Genomic DNA, 22582 nt, shown 5'->3' with positions numbered 1-22582 from the left:
CTGGTATAGTACTGTTGAGTACAATTTATATTCTGGAAAACGTTAACAAATGAAATTTGGTGTTTTTTTCAGGGGGGGAGGACTGGAACGAATTAATTGCATTTCCATTCATTTCAATGCAGAAAGATGATTTGAGATTGACTGTTTAGAGTCCCAAGCGTGGTCACAAATGAAATAAACTTGTACGCCAAGGCGCCAATGTATCGTGATTCTGAAGTCGGCACTGAGTGAATGATTCTGAGCGCAGTCGCTGTATTTGGACTCATTCACCCATTCACGACTCCCCATTCACTAAAACGGAATTTTAGTGGACTTTGGCACCGACCAACTATGTTGAAGTGTGTTGAGGAGTTTCATTTTGGCAAAAGTAGTGCTTTCCCATGGCGGTCTTCTTACGCCAATGAGTCTGTCTTGAACTCTGATGTTCCCGCTGTGATGGGCGGCACTGCCCGGGACCACGTGCTTGATGAACACGCCCACCGCATCTGTGCGCAGGAGGACAACACCGTCACGAAGAGATGGACCTGGATGCTAATGTTAGCAATGCTAGCACAGAAAACCTCAATCTTAGCTCAAGAAAGAAAAGAAAAGAAAAGAAGAAAAAATGAACAACAACAAGATCTTCCTATTCCTCCTGGCTAGCTCGCCAACTTGAAACGGGGTTCTCTAGTACAGAACTTATATTGCATGATTTATAGTGGTAAATGTACAGGTGCTTTTCTTGGAAGAAGAAGAGGGAGGGAGGTGTAGGAGGACATGTGGCTAGGTGGTCTACCTTGACTGCTAAGGGGGTTGTGTCCAACAATTGAGATTCCGAGGCTTTGTCCATCTTTCTTGGTGAGCAGAACCTCGTGGATCTCGTAGCCGTCCAGGTTGGGCTGAAACAAACAAAACAGGAAGTAGGAAGTAGGCAGCAAGTAGCAGGAAAGAGGCACCCAATAGTAGGAAGCAGGAAAAAAGACAGAACCAGTAGGAAGTAAGAAAGAGAACGAGGAAGGAAGAACAAGAATGGAGGAAGCAACATGTCATGCCCTTTCACCAGAAAGTGGGAAGTAGGAATGAGAAAGTAGGCACCAGGAAGTATGAAGCAGGGGGCAGGAACGGGAAGTAGGAATAAGGATGCGGGAAGTTGGAAGCAGGAAATAATGCCTGCTCACCAGGCGGTAGGAGGTAGGAAACCGGAAGTGGGGAGTGGGAATGAGGAAGCAGGAGTCAGGAAGCTGCAAGTAGGAATGTGGATGAGGAAGTAGGAAGCAGGATGTATGGAGCAGGAAGTAGGAAGTAGGAAGCAGCGTTGTGCCTCCTACTAGGAAGGAGGCGGTAGGAACGAGGAAGCTAGCACTCGGAAGCAAAAGCCAGGAAACCGGAAGTCGGAAGTCATGTCTGCTCACCGTTGAGGTCGGAAGTAGGAGTGGGGAAGTAGGGAGCAGGAGTCAGGAAGCCAGAAGTAGTTACGTCATGTCTGCTCACCATCTTACTGGGCGGACGCTGGGGCCGCGGGGGCGTGGCGGACACGGGCACCGCCGATACGGGAGCGGAATCGGGTGGCGGTGGGGCTCGCGTCCTCTGACCGCACGGGTCCCTGGCGACCAGCACGGTTACGTGACTCCCGCACCCCCGCAGCACCTCGACGACCTCGTCGCTGCTGAGTCCGTCAGTGGGCGTGTCCCCGATACGAAGGATGTGGTCGCCCGTGCGGAGACGCCCGTCCTGATTGGACCCCAGCGTGAGCAGAAGCGAGGGGCGGAAGAGTAAAGGAGCGTTCGTCGCTTGCGTACCCTGTCGGCCACGCTCCCCCTGACGAGGGTGCGGACCACCACGCCGGCCGTCTTGCCGCCCACGATGCCGAAGCCGAAACCCGAGCCGTCGTTGGTCAGCTGGATCTCCTCCACGTGGCCCCACATAGCCTTGGAGGAGGTCACAAAGGGAAAGTCTCCAACATGTTCGAGCACCGCAGCCCTCAAGACGGCTTCGTATCACTTCTGCTATTGTTACAGGGGCTGACCGATTTCATCGCCTGATACAAATCGGCAAAAATTGGACGTGTATTGAATTCTATTTGCTGAGAGATGAAATGGCGAGCAGGTCTTTGCTGTTGATTTGTGACGTTCACGTGGCTTACCGTGTTGATGTCATCAGTGGCGGCGTGTGGTGACGATGATGATAATGGTTTTGGTGGCGCTTCCCCAGGAGGGCGGTCTCTGGCGACCACCATCTCCACCGTGCGGCCGGGCTGCTGCAGCAAAGCAAGTGCCTGACACTGACTCATGCCCGCCTCCAGAGGGCGCCCGTTTATCACCAGGATCTGATCCCATGCCTGGAGATGCCCATCCCTGCCAATGCCAAATTTTGAAAAAAATATTAAACCCCAAAAATTTGAGTTATACTGCCAATACGTTTTTGGGGTCGGTTGTTAAAAAAAGAAACAAAAATAAACGAGGGAGGCTCAACGGCTGACATCGTTGACAAGAAAGCCCCGAAAAGACTGGTCGTGTTAAGTTATTTTGGTTTTCTAAAATCTCTCACAGTCAAAAATAAGGGATTCAAGTGGATTATTTAATTAATGGACCATCATTCGCAACTTTCTGGGCATAAATTGAAAAACTTGGGGTACACCCTGAACTGGTCGCCAGCCAATCACAGGGGACAAATAGACAGACAAACAACTATTTGCACTCACATTGTCACCTACGGACAATTTCAAGTCTTCAATCAGCCCGCCTTATACGTTTTTGCAATGTGGGAGGAAACCAGAGTACCCGGAGAAAACCCACGCAGGCACGGGAAGAACATCCAAACTCCACACAGACGAGGCCAGATTTGAACCCGCAACCTCAGAACTGTGAGGCACATGTGCTACCCAGTCCCCCACCGTGCCGGACTACGATCTAGTGGACGTTTATCCTAACGCGATGAGAAAAGGGAGGCGTCTATTTGAGGGGAGGTGATGGAATTTAAACCAAGCGTCGAATTGAGACACGGCGTCTCGTGGAGCGGAGTCCCCGTTTGAGCAAAGGACCCCACCCGATTGGCCGGCGAACGTCACCTGTGAGCGACGCCTCCGGGCTGGATGTGTTTGATGAAGACCTCGTCACTGCTGCTTCCTGGATGAAGGCCCACCACGCTGAAGCCCAGGCCGCCCGACGGGGGGCGAGTCAGACGCACGTGCGTCGTGGGGCGACCCTGACGTTGGACCCCAAACACGCACACATGCACACACGCACAGACACACACACAAGCACTCAAAAACTCAAACCATGCACAAACACCACCAGACGCACACAAACACACACAAAAACCCGCATGCACGCATTCACACATATAAACAACAATACACACATATTAACACACAGACAAAGACACAACCACACAACCACACAGATAGTCAGACAAACACACACGTGTTGCGTTGACCGCACGCACACGTCAAAGGTTTGCATCATACTCACCGCGGCCGCCGCCGTGATCCACCGCTGAAGGTGGTCAGGCGAGGGTGCGACCGAGCTCAGCATCAGGTCGCCATTTGCGGAAAACGTGAAGTCGCCGCCGCGTTCCGGCGTCGTCGCGCTCAACTGGAAACGATGAGAAGAAGAAGAGTTTGGTGCTATGGAAGGATACACGGCTCATGCAGCCCTGGGCTCGTCTGCTCACTGCTTAATTCACTTAATACCAACATACAGGGAAGAACTTAAATGCGCCAAGTCTACAGTGAAAACAGTGAAAAAGTGGACCAATGAAGCAAAGATAGAACTTCTTTGAAAATTCAACTGGCAGCCTGGTGAATATACGGACACGGTCACATCCTAGCTCCGTTTCTGGGAAGAGGTGTGTGTACCAACAAAGTCATTTCGCACATTCAATAACAGTTCACTGCCAAACTTAAAGGTCAGATGACAAAGATGTTATGGGGTCAGTTAAAATTCATATTTGCCTTGTTTATATGTTATGTGATACATGCACGTAACTTCCAGCATAGTTTAGCTAAAAATGAGATTTTTCCGACGCACATCACGGCCGTAGGACAAATGGTCGGCGCCGCGGCCGCTTTCGGCCTCTGCCTAACGACACCTGTGGATCCGATGCTTTCTCAAAACACGCCGGTTGGAAGTGATCGCCGCAGAGTTTGGAGTCCACCATCATCGCAGTCCCCAAGAAACCTGCAATCTCGGGTCTGAATGACTACAGGCCTGTCGCCTTGACATCTGCGGTCATGAAGTCTTTTGAACGTCTCGTGCCGGACCACCTCAAGAGCGTCACAGGTCCCCCGCTGGACCCCCTCCAGTTTGCCTACCGAGCAAACAGGTCCGCGGATGATCCAAGAACACCTCGACGGCACTGGGACCTATGAGAGGATACTGTTCGTGGACTTCAGCTCTGCGTTCGACACCATCATCCCCGAACTCCTTTCCTCCAAGCTTCTCCAGATCAGCGTCTCGCCTGCCATCTGCCAGTGGATTTACAGCTTTCTGACGGGCAAGACGCAGCAGGTGAGGCTGGGGGAAACCACCTCATCTACACGCACCAACAGCACCGGTGCGCCCCAAGGATGCGTCCTCTCTCTGCTGCTCTTCTCTCTCTACACGAATGACTGCACCTCAATGCATCCGGCTGTCAAACTCCCGAAGTTTGCAGATGACACCACTCTCATCGGCCTCATCAAAGACGGTGACGAGTCTGCGTATCGACAGGAAGCTGCGGTGCGGCCGACGCAACCTGGAGCTCAACGCGCTCAAGACTGGAGAGATGATCGTGGACTTCAGGAGGCATCCTTCGCCACAGCTGCCCCTCACGTTGTCCAGCCGCCTCGTGTCAACCGTTCCTGGGAATCACAATCTCTCAGGACCTGAAGTGGGCGACCGACATCAACTCCGTCCTCAAAAAGGCCCAGCGGAGGATGTACTTCCTGCGGCTTCTGAGGAAGCACGGCCTACCGCGGGAGCGGCCGAGGCAGTTCTAAACAGCGGTCATCGAATCAGTTCTGTGTTCTTCCATCACAGTCTGGTTCGGTGCTGCTACAAAAAACGACAAACTCCGACTGCGACGGACAATCAAAACTGCTGAAAAGATTGTCGGTACCCCCCTACCCACCCTTGAGGACTTGCACGCTGCCAGAACTAAGACAAGGGCGTGCAAAATCCTCTCTGACCCTCCACATTCACCGGCTCTTCCGGCTCCTTCCCTCAGGTAGGCGCTAACGAACAATGCAAACTTGAACTAGCGGACATTCCAAAAGCTTCTTCCCTCTTGCCATCAACTTCTTCAACAGCTAATTTACAATTCCATTGTAACATGCTGGCAATTTTCTTGTCTTGCGTTTGTTGTCACATTTCTGTGGGGCCAATTATACATTACTCGTGCACTCGCTGTTGTAGTCTCACCACGCTGCACTGTTTGCATAGCTGTTGTTGACCAATACTGGCCAATCATGTGCCTGAGTAGCATCTGCAACATTCGCACAATCGACATTGTCCCAGATTATCGCACAACTCGTCACTTTAAACCGCATCCACTCCTTGAAGTCTCGGCGCCCTTTGCAAAATGGTCTTTGCACCGGACTGTTGCAATATTAGTCATTCGAACCGCTCGACGTGCTAGAGGACTCTGCATCTTTTTGCACAATTGTCAAAAAAAGAACAAATGTACCGGCATTACCAGATAACTGGCAACCCTTTACTGCTAGGTGACTGTTTTTTTCTTTTTGTCAATGTCTTTATGTCTTTATGTCTCCAAAGCGTTCTCTGTCAATTGACAGTCTGTTGTCGTACGAGAGCGGCTCCAACGACCGGAGACAAATTCCTTGTGTGTTCTTTTTTTTTGACATACTTGGCCAAATAAAGATGACTCTGATTCTTATATAATTTCAACAATAATGGTAAAGACATGTCCCACTGAATTTCCTTTTGAAAATCAATTAGTTTGACTGATATGAGTATTTGAATTATTGACACTTGTTACCCATCAAAAGGTCATCGTTCCTCAGTTTTTCAAATTTTGAATGCCAAAATGTCTTTCCGGTTGGGTGTCCCAAATGAAGTTTGATGATTTGCGACATGTTTCGTGAAGATGCTAATGACGTTTTGGATATATCGGATTTTTCTCCGTCTTTAGCGTGAATGTCACGATGTTGTTGCAATACACCAGAGGGATCTGTGAGGAGCCGCCCATTTTGTATTCACACCATAGCGGACAGCAAAAAAATTGCTGTTATAAGTAGTTTGGATGATTTATGTACTTTGTTGGAGGGTAACACAACTCACATAATTTTTATGAAGCTGTCTATGTTTTCACCGTTATTGATTAAATGATATGAAAATGACTTGTATACACTAGCGCCTTGAAATACGGGTTTAAAATTTTCCGTCAGCACACTCGTAAGTCAAGTCACCCGTATCTCAAATCACATGTTGTCATTGGCATGAATTTGACGCACCATTAAACTGTTCCAGCATCCACCCCCAGACAAAAAGCAACAGAAACTAGTAAGTAATCTGTTTTTTCACTCAGGAAAATAGCCCTCAATAATATCGCCCTTTATAAAAACATACAGTAATGACATAATCAAATAGAAGTAAAAAGACTGAAAAAAAGAAGAAGAGTGTTTGTCACACTGTTTGTGTTCAAATAGCAGTTGCTTCAAGGATGTGTATCTATATAAAAATGCTTTTCCCATTATGTGTTAGCATTAGCCTGAAGCTAGCAGACTAAAGGCTAAACTCCATGCTTGTTTAAAATGCACAAGATTTAGTTTTAGAGTAAACTGCAGCTGGGAGTGGCGTTTATCAGCTTGAAGCCTCTTTTTGCAATATTTCAAATATACCGAGGCACTACTACATTCCTCAAAAAAGGGGAGGAAAAGGAAAAGTGAGGAACAGAAAGGAAGAGCAGGAGAAGGGAGAAGAGTCAATGAAAGGAAAGGAAGAGTTCGAGCAGTAGCAGAAGAGGAGGAAGAAGACGACAGGAACAGGGGACCAATGAGAAAGAGGAGGTATGGGAGGAAGACGAGATGGAGGAGGAGGAATGGAGAAAAGAAGGAAGACAAAGAGGAGGGAGAAGGGAAGAAAGCAAGGAAGAAAGGAGGAGCATACAACACACTCACACATTAACACACACACACCCTCTCTCACGCACACATGCACGCGTTGCGGTCAATTAGCGAGCGAGTGTGGAAACCAATCGATTTCTTGCAGGTAGCGCACCGGCGACCTTTCTTCTCACGGCGTGTACTCGGCCGACCGATCGTCTGGGTGACCGAGCCGTTCCTCAACGTGGACATTAAAACGTGAGCGATCGGTCGTGCGTAATATAAAGCGCCGCCGACGCCTCCGCAGGTCGAGCGGTCAACAGCCGTCGTGGGTGACCTTGGCGCCGTTTACAATATGAAGCCCGCCATTACCGAAATTTGGACCGACTGTAAGCTGGTTGAACGTGCTGCACAGCTGACGTCACGGACTAAGTGCTTCCCCGCTTTCCCCGCTTACATTTAGCTACTTACTGTACTGTGTCGGCATATCAAGTCTACACCAAGTTGGTGATTTCATGTGGCTTCAACTCCACGAATATTGAAGTTATTGCTTCATGTTGATGACGACATTCTGTAACTTGTGAGGTGTACATGACCAAGTGATGGGTACGGTTAAGATAATGCTTTTGTTGTGGCAACACTGCTGACAAACACTCAAACAAACGCGCCTCACCGTACGTACGAGAGGGGGAAAAAAAAAAAAAAAAAAAAGAAATGATGAAGTAGTTCAATTTTGGAACGGTGAAGTGAACTTTGAACTAGGTTGGGTAGAATATGAAATTTCCCAACACTGATAGTTATTGCGTGCAAATCTCATGTAGCGTATTTACATCATACAGTGGTGCCTTGAGATAAGAGTACGCTTCAGATGCCAGCCACTAGATGGCAGCAGCGCACTTGACAACATCCGGCCACCATCGGGTCACACTGGCGCAAAGACGATTTGAGATACACGTTTAGCTTAATGCTAACAAACAATGCAAAACGCCATAGACGGGCTACAGAAAGTAGCATCGGTGTCGCACTACTTTAGGCAATGGATAGCTGAAAACAATTGGTGCAGCAACTCATGCAGACAGACAACAAATCACAGGCATTTATTCTGTATCTGCTGAAAAAAATGACAAATATTACAGAAGCTTACTCTGTGTCTCTCTCTCTCTCTCTCTCTCTCACACACACACACACGCGCACATTCACTCAAACACACCGGCTCTCTCATACACACACACACATACCCACTCTCCATGTGTCATACACACGGGCGCTAGGTGCGTGCACGAGTGCATTACCTGTTTCCTGAGCTGCGCGACGGCACGCTGCAGTGCGAGGACGTGCGCGAAGAGCGGACTGTCCAGCGTGTCCTTGAGCGCCGCCACGCGCTCGCCGTGCCGCCGCCACTCCTCCTTCTCGGCCAGCTTGGCCCGCAGCCGCTCCAGCGCCGCCGCCGCCCGTCGCCGCTCGTCGGTCGACACTGCGGGCACGGGGAGCGCGTGAGCCGGACAGACGGCGGCGCCTGGCGGGCGAACGTTACCTGCCCCGGCGTCGTACAACATCCCTCTTCGCTGTGGAACAAAACGCCGACGTGATGAGGACCAAGATCGTCATACAACAACCGCTTCTTCGGTGACCTTTACATAATCCTTCCCGTGATTTGGCAGCTAGGCTGGCGGAAGATCCTCCATTTTCAAGCAGCAGCACATGGAAATCACAACATTGCTACAGGATATACATTAGGGCTGGGCAACTGGTGGCCCACACGCTGAGAGGCCCCTTGATTAATTTTCAAAAAGAATACGTTTTTCCTTTGTTTTGAGGAAAATTATTCACGTTTGCGCTTGAATAGGTGATCGGTTTGGGGTTGTAACAGCACACTTCTTCCACCACTAGATGACAGAAATCACTTAGTAGACCATTGGTCACGTCACACACGCCAACACTCCAGATGGAGGTCAACACAAGCACTTCCACATTTAAAACTTGGACTGTTAGCTTAGCAATTAGCAACACTGCTTAGGTAGGCCTGGTACACACAAAGACAATCGGGGCATTTTTTTGCCGCTTCCCCACGTCTAAGGCACGTTAAGAGTGGATTTGTCTCGAAAGTCGGGCCCCAAACGGGTCGGGGCCGATAATCTTACATCTTACATATTAAACGTGGAGCAAACTCTGACGCCTCCACAGTCATGATTCGGTGAATTGTGATGTGAAACGGAATGTGGCCAATCATGAAGCGACCTGACTGACAAACAACAAACGCGTCCGACCTGCTGTCGTATTTTGTTTAAAAGTGGGTTCACCAGACGGCAAGGAGTCTTTTCCAAAGTCTTTATTGTACCGACCCCCCCGGTTCCTCAAGAGTGATTATTTAACGTCTCCATATATATATAGATAGAGAGAGAGAGAGAGAGAGAGAGAGTCACTGATGGTGTAATGGTACACTCGCCTGACTTGGGTTGCAGCGTGGGTCCAGTTCCCACTCAGTGTTTATGTGAGTGCGCATGGTTGTCCGTGTCTATATGTGCCCTGCGACTGACTGGCGACCAGTTCAGGGTGTAGTCCCCCTTTCGCCCGAAGTCAGCTGGGATAGGCTCCAGCATCCCGCGACCCTAACCAGGATAAGCGGTGTTGAAAATGGATGGATGAAATGGATAGAGAGACACACAACCCCAATTCCAATGAAGTTGGGACATTGTGTTAAACATAAATAAAAACAGTATACAATGATTTGCAAATCATGTTCAATCTATATTTAATTGAATATACTACAAAGACAAGATATTTAAATGTTCAAACTGATCAACTTGATTGTTTTGAGCAAATAATCATGAACTTAGAATTTGATGGCTGCAACACGTTCCAAAAAAGCTGGCACAGGTGGCAAAAAAGAGTGAGAAAGTTGAGGAATGAGCATTCCTCAACTTTCTCACACTCATCCAACGCGTGTTTGGAACATCCCACAGGTGAACAGGCTCATTGGGAACAGGTGGCTGCCATGATTGCTTCCCTCAATTGCTCAGTCATTCACAACCAAAGATGGGGCGAGGTGAACAAGTGCGTGAGAAAATAGTCGAACAGTTTAAGGACAATGTTCCTCAACGTACAATTGCAAGGAATTTAGGGATTTCGTCATCTACGGTCCATATCATCATCAAAAGGTTCAGAGAATCTAGAGAAATCACTGCATGTAAGCGGCAAGACGGAAAACCAATATTGAATGCCCGTGACCTTCGATCCCTCAGGCGGCCCTGCATCAAAAACTGACATCGATGTGTAAAGGATATCACCACGTGGGCTCAGGAACACTTCAGAAAACCAATGTCAATAAATACATTTCGGCGCTCCATCCGTAAGTGCAACTTGAAACTCTACTATGCGAAGCAAAAGCCATTTATCAACAACACCCAGAAACGCCGCCGGCTTCTCTGGGCCCGAGCCCATTTAGGATGGACCGACGCAAAGTGGAAAAGTGTTCTGTGATCCGACGAGTCCACATTTCAAATTGTTTTGGGAAATTGTGGACGTCGTGTCCTCTGGGCCAAAGAGGAAAAGAACCATCCGGACTATTATGGACGCAAAGTTCAAAAGCCGGCATCTGTGATGGTATGGGGATGTGTCGGTGCCAATGGCATGGGTCACTTACACATCTGTCAAGGCACCATTCATGCTGAAAGGTACTTACAGGTTTTGGAGAAACATACGCTGCCATCCAAGCGACGGCTTTTTCATGCTTATTTCAGCAAGACAATGCCAAACCACATTGTGCACGTGTTGCAACAGCGTGGCTTCGTAGTAAAAGAGTGCGGGCACTAGACTGGCCCGCCTGCAGTCCAGACCCGTCTCCCATTGAAAATGTGTGGCGCATTCTTCTTTTCCTTTGGGCTTGTCCCGTTAGGGGTCGCCACAGCGCGTCATCCTTTTCCATGTAAGCCTATCTCCTGCATCCTCCTCTCCAACACCAACTGCCATCATGTCTTCCCTCACGACAGCCATCAACCTTCTCTTTGGTCTTCTTCTCGCTCTCTTGCCTGGCAGCTCCATCCTCCTCATCCTTCTACCAAGATACTCACTATTTCTCCTCTGGACGTGTCCAAACCCTGATGCAGTCCCACGTCCACCTTCAATTCAACTGTCACACCTACAGCACACCTCACCACTGTCCTGCTGCCCTCGTACACGTCCTGTATTATTCTCACATACTTCTTTGCCACTCCAGACTTCCGCATGCAGTACCACAGTTCCTCTCTGGGTACTCTGTCATAGGCTTTCTCTTGATCTACAAAGAGACAATGTAGCTCCTTCTGACCTTCTCTGTACTTTTCCATCAACATCCTCAAGGAAAATAATGCATCTGTGGTACTCTTTGTAGGCGCATTATGAAGTGTAAAATACGACAACGGAGACCCTGGACTGTTGAACAGCTGAAGCTTGTACATCGGGCAAGAATGGTAAAGAATTCCACCTACAAAGCTTCAGCAATTAATGTCCTCCGTTCCCAAACGTTGATTGAATGTTGTTCAAAGAAAAGGTTTTGTAACACAGCGGTAAACACGACCCTGTCCCAGCTTTTTGGGAACGTGTTGCAGCCATCAAATTCCAAGGTAATGATTATTTGCTAAAAACAATCAAGTTAATCAGTTTGAACATTAAATACATTGTCTTTGTCGTGTATTCAATTAAATATAGGTGGAACGTGATTTGCAAATCATTGTATTCTGTTTTTATTTATGTTTACCACAACGTCCCAACTTCATTGGAATTGGGGTTGTGTGTGTTTGTGTGTGTATATATATATATATATATATATATATATATATATATATATATGTAGTCCCAAAACCACCATCAAGCTCTCCTCCCGTGTGTCCTCTTCAATGCTGCGCCTTGTGTTACTGTTGTTACTGGGTTTCTTCTTCGTTTTTGTTACTTCACATTCGATCACGCAAGATTTCGGTCTTGACAGACTGAATTCGAGATCGGTGATGAAACAGAATCTTTGTGTGTGTGTGTGTGACGTTGAGATTATCGGTGCACACAGTATGACCAAAACTGTTAAATGCCTGCTTTATTATCTTCACGTTTGGGCTCTGTACCAGATCAACAATCTGTTAAGGTTTGAACAATCCTTATGTGTGTACCAGGCCTTGGACAGCCACAGGCGAACAAAGCACACCTTGATGCACTTTTCGCGGAAGTGAAACTGGGAATAGGTCAATGAGGGCGGGGCGGACTCCAATAGATTTCATAGTGAACTTGATAATAAAACGGTCACGGTTGTGTCGAATGAGGCAAGTCTAAAAAGTTTCATAGAATGTGTTCTTTAAATGGGCGGGGTCACTTTCAAGTAGAGAGTCATACATAGCAGCAGGTGCATGAAAACACCACACGACACATGAGCAAAACACAACCCAAAAGAATACAAGCGAACAATATAATCGACACAGGCACGGTGGCAAACGTCGACGGAAAAGTTCAGCTAGCCGCTAGCATGCTAATTCCCGGATCTCAAGCGCCACAAAAAACGTCGCGTTTTGGGTTGCGTCCGGGCGGAAAGCTCACTCGGACAGCACAGCCGCCGTTCAGACAGGAGTGAAGAGCAACAGCATGTTATGTCCGAGGATTCGGAAGGGATGTGAACTTACTTGAAGAGGCTCCTCTTGGGCGACAGTGTCACTTTAATGCTGCGTTCGCTTGCTGAGGGAAACTACCGCGACCGTGCGTCACCTGCAACTAGGCCACCTGGCGTGTCGAGTTCTCTTTCTTTCTTTTCAACTCGAGATGTAAAGGTTCCGTCTCTGTACCACGACACGAAACGAAACATACGAGCTACACGGCAACTGGTGGTTTGAAATCCTGCGTGTGGTGAGGGAAATCGTTATTCCTCCCACCCCCCCGTGAAGCCCTGAAGGCGGCGCTTGGTGTCGTCATAGAAGCGGCCATGTCGCAGCTGGTTCGTTTGCGCTGCTGCTCGTGGACAATTTTGTTGTTTTTCTTGTGCCGTCGGAGGCTTTGGGCGGCGGCGGCGGAGGCGCAGGACAGCTGCGACAACCTGCGACTCGGACAATATCCTTCACTTGATTCGCTTTGCTCGGAGAACGAATTGGAGCTAATGCTAACCGCTAGCACGTCACTTAGCTGAATACAATCAGACAAAATCATTCAAACTGAACGTTTTCGCGCAGCTAAAGTCAACTGAACAGCACAATACGGTCATAGAATGTATTACATGGAAGGCGTCGTGTGCATATATTGCTGTAATAACGTTTGTTTGAATTGCTGACTGACAATTAGAATGAAGGCACCGAACCTGTTGGTCTTCTGTTGAAACGGATCGGTCACAGTTTAGCGTGGCCGTCCTTGACAGTGTCGGGAAACGCTCACTCTTGCCTACGCCGTCATTTGCATTTAGGGTTTCTAGGCGTGACGTCACACGTGCTTCCGGGTGGTAAACTTCAAAAGGCTTCCATGTCATTCGACGAAGGAAAAGCCCGCTTTTAGCGGTCTCTACACACATGCATATACATATCTCGTTGGAGTCGGGCCGAATCAATCTGCCCACCTCTCAACGATTAGTCAATCCCCACGTGGCTTTTGTCCTTTTTTTCCCAATCTAAAGCGTTGAAAATGGCTTGCTCTCTTTGACCACGCAATGTCAATGGCTCAATAAACGTGCCCTTTTTTATTTGGTTTGCAGAAAAGTGAGGCTTTGGGACAAATTTTTTTTTTTTTTTTAAATATCGTAGACTAAAAGGTTGTGGTGACTTGACCTTTGGCGACTCCTTGACGGCACGCACGTATTTGTGTAAAGAGCCCAAGATCGACGACGGCACTCAGGAGCCGGAAAACTGCCGCGATGCCAGCGCGTGGGGTCGGTGCCGCGCCCCCTCTGCGTGTTTACATCGTAGCTTGTCACCATGGAGACCACCGAAGAAGAGTCCAGTTATTAATGTGTGTGTGTGTGTGTGTTTGTAGTGGAGTGTCTTCCAGCTCCAAACGTCACCTGTCGACTTTCCAACGGGACGGAATTTCGCTTCAGTGGGGAGGAGGTGGGCTTCAATAGAACCGTTCCCTGCAGGAACGTGTGAGTACACGCACACGCAAAGACGCCGGGGGTCTTCGTGGCTCCCATGAAGGCGACGGTGGGGAGCAGGGCTGCGATTAATCAGCATTTTAGGAAACGCTTCATCTGTTGATTAATCAATGAATCGGATAAAGAAAACATTTGTTCATTTCCATACTTCTATTGAAAAACTTTGACAAATCGGTGATGATTCAGTTCCTGGTTTGGATCGGAACATCTGTCAGAAGATTGGCAAAAACATTGATCGTCGTTTTCCAAAGTAAAAGCCGAATGTCTTATTTTGATGAAACAAAGATAATCGGTCTGCTTTCATGGAGGACGACAGAAATCGGAGAATATTTACTGTTAGAAAATGTGGACAATTTTCAGTTCAACAAGGTCTCAATGAGTAATCAATTATCAAAGTAGTTATGGATTAAGTTTAATTGATTAGTTGTCGATTAATCGAGTCGTTATTGAGCCTCGAGTGGGTAGAAATGTTGATTTAATTGATGTATCGCAATGTCCCCCTCCCTAAATGGAACCCACCGATTTCATGATTTTGGAGCCTTATTTTACATCATTTAAAAAGAAAAAAAAATTCATTCAACGTTGGCAGGCTTGTTAAAAACACTATTTTCTGTGCCGTGTCAAATTTCCAATGGCATTTTTTGTCGTCCCTTTAACAAAGTGGCAGAGCTTACATTTGCAACGTTTGGCGCACGAGTGGGATCGTAACAATTTTTGATGACTTCAGCACAATCCATGGAATTTTCATTGCGGTTTTGGCTGCCATGATTAAATGAGCCTGATCATCTGTGATAGCTTTTTTTTTTTTTTTTTTTTTTTTTTAAACATTTCAAATGGAGGTACTGCTGCATATGAAAAGTGCTACATTTGTAGCAGTGCCCGCAATTTAGTCAGCCAGCCACCAGGGGGCGAAGGCATGGTTAAGGCTTCAATAAGCCCTGGCACTGCGCTCCGGTGCCAACTTGAAAATAAAAGCCTACGACGGCATTGGTGTCCAATGTAGATTGTTTGTTGAAAGGTAGTGCGATAAAAATGCAGATTTTCCCTAACATGAGAAATAATCGCAATTACAATATTGATCACAATAATGGTGATGATGATTTTGGCCATAATGGTTGTGCCCCAACTTCAGCGGTCTCCAAATGGCACGCACGTGTTTGTTTTTGCGTGCTTTCAGGAGCGTCTACTCGTACAAGGTGGCCGTGGCGCTGTCGCTCTTCCTGGGCTGGCTGGGCGCCGACCGCTTCTACCTGGGATATCCCGCGCTCGGTACGCACGCGCGAAGCAAGAGGAATGTTGGCGTTCGCAGATGTGGCCATTGTTGCTTTGTGTCTTTTCTGGGTGCCGCGTTTACCTCAGGCGTGCTGAAGTTCTGCACGGTGGGCTTCTGCGGCATCGGAACGCTGGTGGACTTCATCCTCATCGCCGTGCAGGTCAGTGGCGGCGGCCAATAGCGCGGGACTTCCTCCGCAAGCTGAAGAACGCTTCCTGGGCTTAGAGCAGTTTGGTAGTTTTACTCCTTCCGCATTCCGCCCCCAATGGAAAGTCTCCCGACTTCAGAATATTCAGCTCCTTCTCGCTATTGAAATGAATGGAGACTTCTCCGAATGCCGAACCCTTTCCAATTTCTGACCTTATTCAGAACCAGAATCATTTTTATTTGCCAAGTGTGTCCAAAAAAAACGACACACGAGGAATTTGTCTCCGGTCGTCGGAGCCGCTCTCGTACGACAACAGACGGTCGATTGACGGAGAACACTTTGGAGACACAAAGACATTGACAAAAAGAGCAGTAAAGGGTTGCTAGTTGTCTGGTAATGGCGGTACATTTTTATAAAATGTAAAAATTTTTGACAATTGTGCAAAAAGATGCAGAGCCTTCGAGCAGTTCGAAAGACTAATATCGCAAGAGTCCGGCGCAATGACCATCGCGCAAAGGGCGCCGAGACTTCAAGGAATCTATGCGGTTTCAAGTGACGAGTAGTGCGATCATCCGGGACAATGTCGATTGTGCAAATGTTGCAGCTACTACTCAGTCAGTGTGCAAATGGAGCAGCTGCTACACTGGCACGAGTGGCCAGCATCGGTCCGCAAATAGCGCAGCGTGGCGAGACGCCCACAGTGAGCGCACGAAAGGGGTCCGGCTCGCAATAGGTGAAATCCGCACAGTGACGACTGCATATTTTTCTGATTTCTACAGATTTTAAAGCTGTGTGAACCTCCTCAGACTCTTATTAATCTTCCCCACATTCCTATTAATCTCTACTGTACTTTCCTTTTGAACTCTTTAACATACGATAATACACAGAACTGTACACTATGTACGTTTTATTCTTCGTGTTTTCATGATTTTTTTCCTTTGTTAGTTTTAACGTCTTAATCGAGGAAGTATTTTTTTTTCCCCACCCCAAAATTACAGCATATACTCAAAATCTTGTGACATGACGAAATATGCCATATGAACATGGATTCACTGCATCTCCAATGCAGTGAATCCGCAATAGGAGAAGCGCGATCTAGCGGGGGAACACTGTATACGCACCAATTGATCCCATTCCCCAAATGGCCCCATTTCCACAATCCGATTCCCGAATAAGACCAAATTGACACGTGGATGTCGTCCTCGCACATCTCTCCGCACGCCCGCTCCGAGCGCTGAATGCGGCGCTCGACTCAAGTCACCTGACGACAAGCGGCGACAAAAAGGGCCTCGGAGCCATTTAAAGCCACGCCCCCTTACAGTTGACTCATACATCGAAGAGAATTACAAGTTGTGGATTTCAAACAAGCACATGGCCTTTCGTCCGCTAGTCTCATGCTAATGCTGACAAATGCTACCCTTTCGGCAACTACTACGTGGACACAATTAGGCATTCTATATAACAGCAATCAGTTCTATTATTTAGAGTGGACCCCCACATATTTGCAGTTCGGCCCCCAAGGAATCGCCTATTTCACAATGTTTGACATTTTGTTTGTTTTTTGGGGGTGGGGCAACCTCGAACATGCTTATTGGCCGTATATCCCAGCTTATTCAGGAATTTTGGGGGGTTCTCCCCCACCCCCCCGAAAATGGCAGATTTCACGAGCAGGGAGGCGCTTATACTGAGTGGGCGGCAGTTCCATGTCATTCAATTGATGCAAAGTGGGACAAAAATGGTTCAATTCCTTTTCATTCTCTCTGATGACGTCGTCGCCGTAGTGCCAGTGTACTCGTTTAAAAAAAAAAAAAAAACGATTACAAAATGTTTTGTTTTTTGGGAGGCTGGAAGGGATTAACGGCATTCCCGTTCATTTCAATGAGGAAAGACGAGTTGCCGCACGCCGCGTGGTTAGCGTTTGCGCTACGTTAGCCACGAGGCGGGTGTCGAGAAGCGCGCTAACTAACTCGTTCGGTTTCCAGATGGTGGGGCCGTCGGACGGCTCCGACTACATCGTGGACTACTACGGCGCCCGCCTCAGCCGCCTGACCGTCACCGAGCGCACGTACAGGAAGCCGCACCTCTCCCCGTGACGGGGAGCCGGAGTCGGAGTCGGCCGCTCGAGCCTCACACAAAAAGTCAAAGGCACTTTTTCTTTGGTTGAAAAAAAAGACAATGTTTCCACATGTAGTCACGCACGCGTGTTCACACTCACTTCTGGTTTAAATATCGACAACCTTTAACCACCTTCATCTTCCTCACACACATTTCGCACGACACACCTGTCAATCACTCTCATATTTAAACCATCGTCGTCATCATGATGTCTGTTTGTGCTCAGCTTGAAAAGTCTTGGTGAAGAAGAAATGTGGACATTTTGGACTGTGTGAAATGAATAAATTATGAAAGTGTAAAGCCAATTTTGTTTTGTTTTGTTCGGATGATTTGAAAGTCATGTTGATGATCAGAATCAGAATCATCTTTATTTGCCAAGTATGTCCAAAAAAAAAACACGAGGAATTTGTCTCCGGTCGTCGGAGCCGCTCGGGTACGACAACAGACGGTCCGTTGGCAGAGAACACTTTGGAGACAGAAAAAACGGTCACTGAGCAATAAAGGGTTGCTAGTTATCTGGTAATGCCGGTACAATTGTATTATTATTTTTTGACAATTGTGCAAAAAGATGCAGAGCCCTCTCGCACTTCAAATGACTAATATGGCAACAGTGCAAAGGGCGCCGAGGCTTCAAGGAGCGCATGCGGTCTGAAGTGACGAGTAGCGCCACTCACACTGGAAAGTCAATTAGGCGACACATTGATCGATACGTTTGCTTACATTTCATGTAAGCAAATATGCCAGGTTGGGGGGGGGGGGGGGGGGGCTGCACCCTTCTTTAGTTTGGTCCCAAGCATTTAAAGCAGCAGGAGGCTGCATGCAAGTATTTGTTGTGTTGACATCGCTGATTTGTTCAATAAAATGTATTCAGTCATTCGTCTTACAATAATACCCCAAAAAGCTTGTAAATAGTTTTCTACTTTTAACATCTTTGTATTTATTTGTATAAATAAGTGTATTTACAATGAATTCAATTGTATACTTATTGCAAATAAAATACAAGAGTGAATGATTTTACTATTAAGTGACATTTTATATGTATATTTTTGGTTTATATCTCAAATGTTCAGTTGATTGTATTGTAAATTTGGAAAATGAAGAATTTTACATCTGCTTATAACAATTTAATTCTAATGAAATGACAAATTGCATATTTATTTCATTTGGTAAAGTGTGAGATTATTTGACTATTTCAATGTCTCCTATTTAGTCCATTTTGACGACCACAGAGTGACTCTCTAACATAGACTTAGTACCAAAGTGTCCATTTGACTTGGGTTTTGTCGTCCGCGTGTCCACAAACGGCCCCTCCGACGGCGACTGCTGTTTGACCCGCTTTTGTCTCGGATTGGGCTAAGACCGCCCCCTTTGCTCTGATAGGTTGCCTGCGTGTCGCCGAGCCACTTGTGACAGCAAGAGGTTCTCCAGCAGGACGGCGAGTCAACTTCAAAAAAAACAAAATGAAGGTTTGGGAGTGGCCGAGTCAAAGTCCGGACTTGACCCCGATTGAAATGCAGCGGCGTGACCTTCAAAAGGCCGGAAAAGCCTCCATTTTTGCTGAATTCCCCAAAAAATACGGCCACAGGGATGCGAGAGACTCATTGGCAGTTGCACTTGATTTCAGTTGCTCTTACAAGAAAGGAAATCATCGCTTAAAAACAGCATTTTAAGTTCACTAGGGTTAGATTTGTCTATTTACATTTGTTTGATCATCTTAAAGATTAAAGTGGGGCAACTTTCTCACAGCACTGTGAATTGTAAAAAATATATCGAAATATGATAATGTGCGTTGTTGTCAGGTCACACCCAAAGCCAAGGTAGCAACAACTTGACCTCTTTCTACCATTTCCCTCTTTTCTTCTTCTGCGTTGAGGTGGTTTTGACATGTTTCTAAAGTTCTCTGGGGCCACATGAATAAATGTGCTCCTCCCCCAACAGAGAGCGAGCAGTACACCAATCAGCCAGAGGAGGGAGTATTTTCTATTATCCTTTGTAATAATATTCATTGGGCGTTTGTTGAAATGTGAAACTTTAGTTGTTGTTGTTGTTGTTGTTGCAAATATGTGCAGCTTCCCCGCTTGAAAGAGACCCATTGAGCGACGGAAGATTTCATCTGGATTTTCCTTTTGTGTCTTTCGATTTGAGCATCCAGTAGTTCAAGAAGCTTCATTCCTTCCATTTGTGTTCAGCAATGAGGTGCTTCGAGTGCATTAAATGGCGTCTGCATTTGAATTAGAGAGAAAATATGTTCTTGGAAATAAGTGTAAGTCGTAAGAGAGAAACATAATACGCAAATGTGTCATTTGTACATCAAGCTCCAACCTTACGTTTACAAATCGTTCACTTTTCTCCACAACAACGAGTGAGTGCAACTTTTGTTGTTGTTGAAATGATTACTCAATCACACGCACCACTGAAAGGGCAACTAGCGCCATGGCAAATGTAGCTCGACGAACGTATTTCATCAAGCGTTAAGTGAGCGCAGGTGAGCCGAAGTGCTGCTCCGCCCGCGTCTTAATTTACTCGGGGCTCGTGTCGCTCGGGTTAGTGGCTAACCGGGCCTGCCTTCCTTTGGCCCTTACGAAAAATTTGAACAGTTCACCGTCACCACAATTGTATTACTTTATGAATACTTTTGTCAACGGGGGCCGTGGGGGTGGGGGGGGGTGCCTGCCGCACATCCAATTTTCCTGCCAGTGTTTTTCGTATGATGTGTGTCTTCAACCACAAAATATGCGTACAGTACTTCAACAATAATGTGTGTGCGTAAGAAGAAGAAGAAGAGTCGCCGCGGGCGTAGTAGCGTTATCATCTTTATTGTGTTGTCTTTGTGTTGCATAGAGACGCTTCCTGTGTGGACAAGAAGTCACTGAGGGACAATATGGCGGTCGTTCGGAAGGAAAGAAGTCGCGACAGTGCGCGCGAGCGGACAGCAGGGGGCGCCGCCGCCGTAAAGGAGTCGTTGAGGCACAAGTTTGAGTCTAAGAGGAAGAAGAAGACTCGAGAGCATGCGAGCGACCGCGCGTGTTGGGAATCCTTCACGAGTATCCGCAACGAGATTTTGATGAAGCGGACGACTTGGTTGACTCAGGCAGAAACGGAGGCCGCTACAAAATTGCCTACTCGCTGTACTGGACGGGGCGACGCTTCTCAAACGTTTGATGGGAAGTACAGCCTCAACAAATACAAAGTTCACGATTAAACAGCACAACATTGAAATACAGTAAGGTATTAGGCCAAAGTCTTCCAATCGATGACACGAAATCTTTTTCACACGCACTAAAATGTGACTGCGGATGCACGCAGAACTACGTTTGAAATTTGTATCCCATGAATCGATAGGATAAAGCGCTAGCATTCATTCAATGCAAGAAAGATGTTTTATTCCTAAAATTGACATTGCAACATTATACGCACTTGCTTGAATAGAGGAACGTTCAAACAATGCTCCAATAATTCCATTAAAAATGTTTTGCACATAAACGTTAAATAGAAATTGTACGGGAGGCAGTCAACATTTTTTGATTTACCCTTCTAATAATCGATTTGTATTGTCCTGAAATGTTCAGCTTGTAGTTTGAATTCTTCATTTTTGGGGAAATGTTTAAAAAGATCCTGGCACTATTTCCGGGATGAACCACTGACGACGGTCTGCCAGTCCTTCGCTCGTCACGGCGTTCCCTCAAAGCGGACACTTTGGTCCCGGACACCCGCTTTTTGACCGCGCCGTAGCCTCTTGCAACTTGCCCGTGCATACGTTGCAACCTTTTGAAAACGTTTCATGTTTCGTTCCCTCCCCGATCACAGCTCTCCGCACTCCTGACGGCCGTCCAACAATGATGTCATCTCCAAAATAGCTGACAGGAAGAGGACAGGCTTAAACTAAGTTTTTTTTTTTTTAAATAACCGTGCACATTTCTGGAAACATTTTCAATTATTAGAAGGTTCAATTAAATTGGGCTCATTACTTTTTGACTGCCGCTTGTATTTCCAACAGAAATGTTAACGCAAACTGGCAAAGATTAAATGCCAACGCATTGTACTTTAAAGTAAATGAACTGCACTTAAAAAAGTACTTTAAAACTTTTTAAAAAATGTACTGTATTGATTTAAAAAAAAAGTTTCAACAGGCTTGCATAGCTTCAAGCTTCATTCGAATATTTTCGATTGAAGTTCACATAGAAATGTTGTCAATTTGAGTGGTACTTAATTCATTGATTCTTTCGCGTGTCACTAGAGGGAGCCAGCGTACCACCAGTGGTATTAGTACCACACTGCAGTATACGGTACTACGTTTTGGATACTCGGAAGGGCTTCCCAACACGGCCATTATGATGATGATGATGATGATGATGACGTAATCGAGCATTAGAGCTGCTCAAGACGGTAACGAGTTAGGATCGGATTACAAGACCGAAGCCTCCCAGCATGCTTTGGGGCTTTTGGGGGCGGGGGTGGGAGTTAGGGGATGCATGTTGCCGTCTTTCATCAAACTTTGAGTCCAAACTTTCTCGCCTTGAAAGCAACCCCCCGTCAACTCCAGCTGGACCAAGGGGGTGGGGGTAATCGACGCAGATAGACCTGGATGAATGTGTGTCTGTCCAGGATAAGGCTGAGCTCAGCACAAACAACATTGATCGATCTCCTGCAGGACAGCAGCAAAAAAAGAAAATAAAGGGGGTTATCTGGTCGATGGACACTGCAACACTGCAATTGGGGCGGGGGCGGGGAGGAAGCCAGGGGGTTATCTGCTCAATGGACACTTCTACGTTGCAATTGGGGGGGTCGTTGGAGCGCCTCACATGACGAAAAACACCCAAAGGCGGAGCTTTGTGTACGCGTAACTAAGTACTTAAATAGTACTTCAAACGTACTCGGTTTCAGTCATGAAGTGGATTTTTTTTCCAGAGTGGTTAGGAAGGTGACTTTGGAAAT

General features: G+C 46.9%; 2 protein-coding genes across 10 annotated transcripts in view; one reads left to right on the top strand and one right to left on the bottom strand.

Moving 5' to 3' along the window:
- Positions 1 to 13508, bottom strand: part of patj (PATJ crumbs cell polarity complex component) — a 44103-nt gene extending 30595 nt beyond the window's left edge. For 6 of the 9 annotated variants that reach the window (XM_061684592.1, XM_061684594.1, XM_061684593.1 and 3 more), the window contains exons 1-9: positions 13329 to 13508; positions 8314 to 8586; positions 3450 to 3572; positions 3047 to 3183; positions 2123 to 2333; positions 1779 to 1907; positions 1471 to 1710; positions 776 to 878; positions 397 to 485 (exon numbers count right to left, since the gene is read on the bottom strand). In XM_061684592.1, coding sequence (XP_061540576.1) covers positions 397 to 485; positions 776 to 878; positions 1471 to 1710; positions 1779 to 1907; positions 2123 to 2333; positions 3047 to 3183; positions 3450 to 3572; positions 8314 to 8586; positions 13329 to 13493 — 1470 coding nt within the window. In that variant the 5' untranslated portion in view covers positions 13494 to 13508. Of the gene's footprint in view, positions 1 to 396; positions 486 to 775; positions 879 to 1470; positions 1711 to 1778; positions 1908 to 2122; positions 2334 to 3046; positions 3184 to 3449; positions 3573 to 8313; positions 8587 to 12663 lie in introns of all 9 variants that reach the window. The other 3 variants (XM_061684595.1, XM_061684600.1, XM_061684598.1) reach the window with 3 other exon arrangements.
- On the top strand, positions 12923 to 17952 carry tm2d1 (TM2 domain containing 1). The gene is made up of 6 exons (XM_061684610.1): positions 12923 to 13084; positions 13816 to 13889; positions 13994 to 14102; positions 15289 to 15380; positions 15471 to 15544; positions 17515 to 17952. Exons 1-6 carry the CDS (start codon positions 12960 to 12962, stop codon positions 17623 to 17625), a joined length of 585 nt encoding a protein of 194 aa, XP_061540594.1. The 5' UTR covers positions 12923 to 12959; the 3' UTR covers positions 17626 to 17952.
- Positions 17953 to 22582: the final 4630 nt, after the last annotated feature.

The sequence above is a fragment of the Phycodurus eques genome, chromosome 8, assembly GCF_024500275.1.
Source record: "Phycodurus eques isolate BA_2022a chromosome 8, UOR_Pequ_1.1, whole genome shotgun sequence".
Taxonomy (NCBI): Eukaryota; Metazoa; Chordata; class Actinopteri; order Syngnathiformes; family Syngnathidae; genus Phycodurus; species Phycodurus eques.
The sequence above is the reverse complement of the archived record's forward strand: the minus strand, read 5'-3'. Positions and strand labels throughout refer to the sequence as shown.